This window comes from Lactuca virosa, chromosome 1 (assembly GCF_052849685.1).
Source record: "Lactuca virosa cultivar CGN04683 chromosome 1, Lactuca_virosa_CGN04683_v6, whole genome shotgun sequence".
NCBI classification, from domain to species: Eukaryota; Viridiplantae; Streptophyta; class Magnoliopsida; order Asterales; family Asteraceae; genus Lactuca; species Lactuca virosa.
The window spans coordinates 197,908,581-197,917,701 of NC_136426.1; the positions used below are offsets into that span (position 1 = coordinate 197,908,581).

At 31.8% G+C, this 9,121-nt stretch overlaps 1 protein-coding gene across 2 annotated transcripts; it reads right to left on the reverse strand.

Annotated features, from left to right (window-relative positions):
• Nucleotides 1-3,523: 3,523 nt before the first annotated feature.
• On the reverse strand, nucleotides 3,524-8,464 carry LOC145108131 (UPF0481 protein At3g47200-like). Of its 2 annotated transcripts, XM_079045136.1 has the most exons (3): nucleotides 8,426-8,464; nucleotides 7,345-7,382; nucleotides 3,524-5,284 (listed from the first exon to the last, which is right to left on the reverse strand). In XM_079045136.1, exons 2-3 carry the CDS (start codon nucleotides 7,365-7,367, stop codon nucleotides 3,823-3,825), a joined length of 1,485 nt encoding a protein of 494 aa, XP_078901262.1. In that variant the 5' UTR covers nucleotides 7,368-7,382; nucleotides 8,426-8,464; the 3' UTR covers nucleotides 3,524-3,822. The 2 variants fall into 2 exon arrangements, with proteins under 2 accessions (XP_078901262.1, XP_078901254.1); XM_079045128.1 differs by lacking the exon at nucleotides 8,426-8,464 and having other exon boundaries at nucleotides 7,324-7,635.
• Nucleotides 8,465-9,121: the final 657 nt, after the last annotated feature.

The window sequence follows — 9,121 nt, forward strand, 5'->3', positions numbered from 1 at the left end:
AAAACTGTATAATATGCAAATAGTTCAGGTTCATACCTTTAAAATGACTACTTGCACATCTCCATATGATTTTTCTACGATTTATGGTGAGTTTTACAAAACTGCCTATCATTTCAAAAACGAATTCGGACCAGTCTGTGATTATGAACACTTTCACATAATATAGAGACTTCTAAAAATCATAATAAAAATTATGAATACACTAGACACATTTTCTAAACTCTCAGAGTTTACGGAGTTAGTTTTCTACTCCGTATGATTTTTCTATGATAATTTCAAAATAGTGCAGAAAGGTTAAAAACTAGTTAACAGCTTATAACTTTCATAACACTTTGTATTATGTTGAGCAAAGTGTATAACAATAAGTTCTAAATATTGAATGTATTTGTTGTTAGTTTATCATCATAAACTGAAATTTTAGTCATTCATGATAAGAATTCTTCATTCATTCGAACACATATAATAAGTTATAATAAGCATAGTTTATGGATTTTTACTACATGAGTAAGGTTTTACTCTCAAAACAAATGGTTTTTCATATATTACATAATAGTAATAGTTTAGGGACTCATAGCACTAATGTATTTTCATAAAAGGAGTTCTTTTACATTACAAACGTTTTTGGATAAACTATAACAGGTATATCTTATGTATCATTACATTTCAAACTCATTCACCAAAGGTTTTCAGTTCAGTTCACGTAAATCTGTTAATAAATAAATTTGTGAGACATTCGCTTCGTGTTACCTTCGTAGTAACAAAGTCAAAAGTCCTGTAAATTGTAACCAGAGTCTCTTGTAGAGAGAGCATGATAATTGTGTATAGATCTATATTCGGTTTGACAATCCTGCACCTGAGCTGCTTGCAACAGCTAGACCGGCAGGTCTGTGGTGACAAGTGTCATATCATTCCGACGCTTGAAGAACGTCGTGTTACGAGGCCGTCTGAGTCTTAGCATGGTTATAATAACTCACATGTGGTATTAACAAATCATAAGATTTATGGGTTCTTACTTTTAAATTAGCGAGTTATGTCGATTTAACTCACAGGAAATACTTTAAGTATGTAAAAATACTTGTTTATCTTCGGTCCTGGGATTTAGGACCACCTAACTTTAAAAAGGGTTTTATGTTGATTTAAAATCGCTTTTATATCTTTAAGTATGGAAATATACTTGTTTTCGGTCCTGGGATTTAGGACCACTTAACTTTAAAAAGGGTTTTATGCCGATTTAAAATCGCTTTTATATCTTTAAGTATGGAAAATACTTGTTTATTCTCGGTTCTGGGATTTAGGACTACCTAACTTTTATAAGGAAAACATAGGATTTTCTTTGGAACGTATTTCTATTAAAACTACATAAAGCTAAAATTGTTAGACTTCAGCTATAATCGCTAAGTGTATATGCTAGGGTTATATAAGAATCTAGTCACAATCGACCTAGAATTGGTGGGCCCGCCTTACTTCTTGTTCCTCGTTTGGTTGTGGACCTAGGGCAGACCCATTATATTCGACAGTTTATCTAACTTAAATTTTATATAACTTATATACACTAGGTGATTTTAGAAGGAATCTACGGGTCCTTCTAGGGTTCATTATCGCATAACATAAGAGCATTCGTTTCACACTTAATAAAGAAAATATTGGAAAATTAACAAACACACCGTTCACGGGAATTTAAGGATTTCACAAAAAGGAGTTTTATTTAAATATAAAACCACATATAAGTATGATGATTTACTTACATATACTAAGTCTTGGTTCAGTTAAGACTACAATAAACATTTTCGAAAATATTGGATTTTCTGGAAACATACTTTGTCGCTTTTACAAGGAAAACGGTTTCTTTCTCAAACAAAACTCTTATGAACTCACCAACTTAATTGTTGACGCTTTTTCAAACTACTTGTATTCTCAGGAATTCAGTGAAACAGGAAATCAACCGCTTTTGAGGATGGGACGTTAGATCGTCAAACATTTCATTTTTGTCATCATAAGTGTAATTGATTAGAAACATGTAAACACATACTATTGTATAATTTTTTCAATTATATTTACGATGGTTGTATTTACTTTGGGCACTATTATACTCGTTGTTGTGATACTATACATGAAGTCCTCCACCCCCGGACGTTTCCGCCATCCTTGGTTTGGGGGTGTGACAAGTAGCCACCTTTGGCCTCCTTACAGTCCCTTGAGCGCTCAGCAAAACCCTAATACGTGTGTGTGTGTGCTCCATTTGTGTGTTTTAAGCTTTGGAAAAAGGATTCTTGGTGAGAAGAGCTTGGAGATCAAGATATTATAAGCAAGATCGAGTGGGGATCAGAAATCTACCTCAGTGAGCATCTATTGAACGTACCAAGTCGTTATTTTGGCCTGATTTCCTTCTAGATCTCTTTTGGGTGAAGTCAGGGCTTTTCTAGCATATTAGGAAGCTTTTCTTGTGCATGAGCTAAGATCTGAAGTTGCAACTTCAGATCTGAACTCTCTTGGGCCTCTAGGTCCATAAAGCTTTCAGCTTTTGCAAGTATGACCCTCCCCTTAGATGTAGAACTCTGTTTCAAGCTTGGATTTGTCATTATAAGCTTTTAGAACCTTGCATACACATAAAGTTTGAAACTTTACGTGATAAAACATGCCTTGGGAAACTGGATCTGCAATATGGAACCTTAAAATGGTTTAAAAAGCATCTGTGTGGATTAAGGACTGAAGGGACTCGGCGAGTTGCATGTTCAACTCGGCGAGTCTGATGAAGATTGTCGTGCAAGGACTTCTGCATGGACTCGACGAGTCAGTGGGGTGACTCGGCGAGTCAACTAGGGTTTTCCCAACTTTAGACACGCATGAACTCGGTGAGTTGTAGGGAAACTCGACGAGTCAGTGGGTGGATTTCACGGTTACTCGAGTTCTGGAAGGACTCGACGAGTAGGTGACTGCACTCGACGAGCCGGGTCAACATGGATTGTTAACCTTGACAGTTGACTTTGACTTTGACCAAGGGTTGACTATTTGACTTCTGGGGCATTTTGGGAATTCATGAATATGATTTCATAGCAAATATAGGTGGTGGAGGTTGTGGTGGTGATCCGAGAGTTTGAGCTTATCTTTCGAGTCGACAGTTGGGAGGTGAGTTATCCTCACTATACTCAAGGTTCTAAGGCACCAAGGCCGGCCCTTTAGATTGTTATCGGGTTATGTTATGCTATTATGATCTGTCAGATCGGTATCCTAGAGGGTAGGAGAATATTATGTGGTATGCAGTATGATCTGTTGGATTGGCATCCTAGAGGGTAGGATAATATTATGTGCTATGTGGTATGATCCGTTACATCAGTTGTTGTCTATAGACTATTATGTGATTATCTGTTATATGTGCATATGTTGTAAAACAATGAACCGGTCATGATTACATTCCTCTGTTGTTTCAAAACAGTAACACTAATAATAATAATAATAACAATAATAGCAACAATCATAACAAAAAAAATACAATGAAAGAAAAAAAATCAAAAATGGGATACGATAATCAACAAGAGGATACATTAGGTTAAATTAAAGAGTGACAAAAAAAATGAGTGGGTGCAACTAGCTCGAACCTAATTATTAGGTGTCATATATACCTAATTATTAGGTGCAACTAGCTAGAACCTAATTATTAGGTATCATATATAACCTCAAGCAAATTAAAATCTTTCTATTGTTGATGATCTTAAGTTCAAGTGTGCAACGTATTGTCGTGGCCAACAGTTGACATATGAATACCTCCAGATCAAGCAGGTGCAGACACATCGTCTCATAAAGTTGAAAATATCCCCAATAGAGTCACTTAGGAAGTGGCCTGATTGTGAAGTAATCCTGTAGAAAACTAGTGAACAAAATAGTAGTAGCTGCCAACAAAGCCACTGCTTTCCATGGACTGCTAAAGTAGGTGTTAATCAGCTCCGCCACCCACATCTTATACTTGTTATTACAATGCTTCTGAACTTCTTGCATAAGTTTCCAATAGATAATGCCATTAAACACCGGTGCATCAATCTCATCGTACATCTTCACCACTTCTTCATCTCTACCAAGACTATGAACCAATATGTTTTTGTATCGTAACTCCTTTACGTCATCACAGTGAATAACTAGCAATTTCATTACTTTAATGTACGTCGAAACTCGAAAGTCATTAGGATTATGAGGGCACAACTCATAGGCTATCATGTTCAGGTAAATAGCTTTTGAATTCGAGAACACTACTCTACGCACAAGCTCAAGCTCACCATAGCAACAATGTGAATGAAACTTCACGGCTCGGTTAGAATCCTCGTCTTCAGTACATTTCAAGAAAATCCAGTTGCTTTTAAGTTCCGTAATTGACGCAAACGATCGATTTCGTTTTACATAATTCCAATCTTCATCATCTCGAATTCGCCATAAATAATTCCAATATGCATTATCTGGTCTCCGTCTTCGCCGCATGACCAAATTAATCGAACCATGACCAAAAGATGAAGAAAACGAGATGAAATGGGACCTGTAAAGCTCTAGAAGATGAAGCGGTTGCTTCTTTTTAAGCACCTTTTCTTCCGTCGTAGTGATTTCACCATAGTTCAAGAAGTTAAAGAACGCATTTAAGATCTCTTCACCTCCATCTGGGAATCTCAAATCTAATAGAATTTGCAGTACTACAAATGGGATTTGGTTTTCAAGCAAAAAAATATCACGAGCTACGTGTGCGAAGCCCAATGCACCTAGATGCTCATTATTAAGCAACAGCTTATTGTTCATGCTAGCAACACCCTCTATATAGAACAAAATGAAGCAACCATCACGCAACATCATTAGATTAAACTGTTCATCGGTGTATTCATCCGTAGAACCATCGATATAACACTTTCTAGCATCGTGTACCACCTCAAACAGCTTGTTGTATAACGAACCCATGGAAATTCCGCAGCTCAGGCGATACTCTTCGAGTGTTATGAGCTTGTATTTCTCGGCTGCAGCAAGGTCGTTTCGCTTATTATGGTAAGGGCCAAGTGAAATTACTACAGGCTTGTAGTAATCCCGGTTTCTTCGACCTTTTTTACCTTGTAAGAGTAATGGAGGTACTTTCTCCATTTGGCATTGGCGTTGTGAGTGTTGGGTGGTTTCATTGCCTAAAATACAGTCATGCCACTCCTGGACAACACTATCGTTAACCTTGTTGTTCGGTTCCGACTGACTACTCTGCATTTCAATTCTTATATCCTCATTTTCGGTCAACTCCGTCTCCATGGGGTTTGTAAACGAATTTCTGATGTGGAATTGAAAGTATAAGTTTATGGTAGATAATACTTTTTTTTCAGCAATATGGCTTTTTTTATTTACAAAGAATATTTTTTTTTAAATATGCAGACTTCTAGAAATATCTAGAATGTGTAGTTTAATGTAATTTTGAATGAGTTGGAATACCTGATTGACTTCAATGAAATTAAATTCAATAACCAAAGGAGGTCTCATTGTCATTCACCGAATGTAAAATTCAATGTAAAATTTTTAATATATATATATATATATATATATATATATATATATATATATATATATATATATATATATATACTTTCAAATGCGGATTGCCATCTATTTTGCGGACGTGTGGACAATGCTATTATGTAAGAATGACAAAGAAAATATGTTGTTTGATAATATGAATACGTTCAATCTTACATAACTACTGTCATTATCACACATTCTCAATAATTAAATCGTGTATATATAAGGTTATTATAGACTTTTTATTATTATTCTCATTCTGTCAGAATACTGTCAGACTGTTTATTGAGTCTTATTCTGTCAGAATGAAAATAAGTGAAAAACGATGTGTGAGAACAAAAATAAATAAGAATTAGTGAGAATGCATGAAAATGACGGTCTTTTTTAAGGTTGAACGTATTCGCATTACTAAACAACTTATTCTATTAGTAATTCTCATTAAATAGCACCGTCCACACATCTGCACAATAATTGTCCATCCACATTATAACCCAGCCCTATATATATATATATATATATATATATATATATATATATATATATATATATATATATATATATATATATATATATATATATATATATATATATGTGTGTGTGTGTGTGTGTGTGTGTGTGTGTGTGTGTGTGAGAGAGAGAGAGAGAGGGTGTGTGTGTGTAAAGGTTCATTTTAGACCATTCTAATTTTACGAGACATGGAGACGCGATCCTAGTTATTCATCTTAAAGATCAAAAAAATAAAAAATAAAATTATAAAATGCAAAATAATAGGAAAATCCAAAAAAAATTAAATATTATTTTAGTTATTAAATTTATCGAAAAAAATAAAAATAAACAAATAAAATCACCATTTTTTTCGAAATATAAGTGAAATATTCTAATAGAATATTAAACTGTAAATATTTAAATCGAATTTTTAGAATGTTATAATATTCTAATATTCTACTAAAATTTGTGGATATCTTAAAATATTCTAATATTCTACTTGAATTTTTAAATTTGTTATAATATTCTATTACAATTTTTTGAATATTTATAGTTTAATATTCTAGTAGAATATATATATATATATATATATATATATATATATATATATATATATATATATATAAACACAGTATATTATAGTAGTAAAGGTCATATTAAAATAAAAAATTGGATTAATGTCATATGAACTAATCATGTATTAATATTATATAAAAATATACATAATCATTAAGGTTATGGTATACTATTGAATATTTTACAAGTTAAAATCATATAAAAATATACATAATACATTACAAATTCCATATATGCATATTTTTAGTTTTTATATATGTGTATATGGTGCACATTTTACGTAAAAAAAATATTTTTTTAATATCAATATGGAAAGAGGTTGATAAATGATAAATTTGCATATTTTTAGTTATTTTTTCGAATATACGATAAGTTTAAAAACCAAGGTTAAAATATCATGCACATTTGAGTTTATCTTAATATTGAAGATGTTAATATTGACGGTGATTCCTTGAAATAAAATATCAAAAAAATGAGTTTTTTTTACAAAAAATGTGCAAAAGTGTACATTTTTCGCAGAATTTTTTTTCGAATACCAATATGGAAAGAGGTTGAAAAATGAAGAATTTATAAATTTTCGATATAAGATAAATTTTAAATAAGAGTTGAAAAACTGATTCTAAATATCCTAAAATGCTTTTATATATATATATATATATATATATATATATATATATATATATATATATATATATATATATATATATATATATATAAAGAGGGAAGAGGGACTACCTAAGAGAAAAGTCCATATACCTTTCTTCTTCCGCTGAAGCCATGACTTGATATGCTTGCTTGAAATGAAGGAACAATTAATAAAGAAAAAAGACAAAATTACAAAAATGGTTCCTATGGTTTGCCAAAAATCACAAAGTCAGTCCCTGCTAATTTTTTTTGACGAACATGGTCCCTGTGGTTTCCAAAACTTGCATCAATGACCCTTTTTGCGGACGCCGTTATTGTTCATCCGTTAGTGTAAGGGTATTTTGGTCTTTTCAAGTAGCAGGGACTGAGTTTGTGACTATGGGTAAACCATAGGGACCATTTATGTATTTTTTTTTCTATATTTTATGTTTATGAGTTTGTGACTTTTCCACCCATTTACTTTTTAAAATATCACTTTGAACCCTTCACTTTGAACTTTGAAAAATGTTAAATTCGAGGGGTGAAAGTAACATTTTTCAAAGTTCAAAGTGAAGGGTTCAAAGTGATATTTTAAAAAGTAAATGGGTGGAAAAGTCACAAACTCATAAACATAAAATATATAAAAAAACTACATAAATGGTCCCTATGGTTTACCCATAGTCACATACTCAGTCCCTGCTACTTGAAAAGACCAAAATACCCTTACACGAACGGATGAACAGTAACGGGGTCAGCAAAAAGGGCCATTGATGCAAGTTTTGGAAACCACAGGGACCATGTTCGTCAAAAAAAAATTAACAGGGACTGACTTTGTGACTTTTGGAAAACCATAGGGACCATTTTTGTAATTTTGTCAAGAAAAAATTATGATGCTAAATATATAATAGGCAAAAGTGCAATATGGCATCAGAGAATGAGTAACTTGCTTGTAGCTTGGTGCAACTTAGCATCTACTTTCTAGCTTCAATCTTTTATATATATATATATATATATATATATATATATATATATATATATATATATATATATATATATATGGGATGATCTATATAGGTTTCTGGGATATCATGTGGTACCCCTCAAATTTCCAAGCGCAGTGAAAAGCTTTATATATATATATATATATATATATATATATATATATATATATAAAAGAGGGAAGAGGGACTACCTAAGAGAAAAGACCATATACCTTTCTTCTTCCGCTGAAGCCATGACTTGATATGCTTGCTTGAAATGAAGGAACAATTAATAAAGAAAAAATTATGATGCTAAATATATAATAGGCAAAAGTGCAATATGGCATCAGAGAATGAGTAACTTGCTTGTAGCTTGGTGCAACTTAGCATCTACTTTCTAGCTTCAATCTTATATATATATATATATATATATATATATATATATATATATATATATATATATATATAGCTTGGTGCAACTTAGCATCTACTTTCTAGCTTCAATCTTATATATATATATATATATATATATATATATATATATATATATATATATATATATATATATATATATAGCTTGGTGCAACTTAACATCTACTTTCTAGCTTCAATCTTATATATATATATATATATATATATATATATATATATATATATATATATATATATATATATATATATATATAAAAGATTGAAGCTAGAAAGTAGATGCTAAGTTGCAATGATCTATGTAGGTTTCTGGGATATCCTGTGGTATCCCTCAAATTTCCAAGCGCAGTGAAAAGCTTTCGAGAATATTTTTGGTGTAATGCAATTTTTTCGGTGTGCAACCTTGAAAATTTACGTGTGCTACCAATGACATTTCGTTTTTGCTCCGCCACTTATATATATATATATATATATATATATATATATATATATATATATAT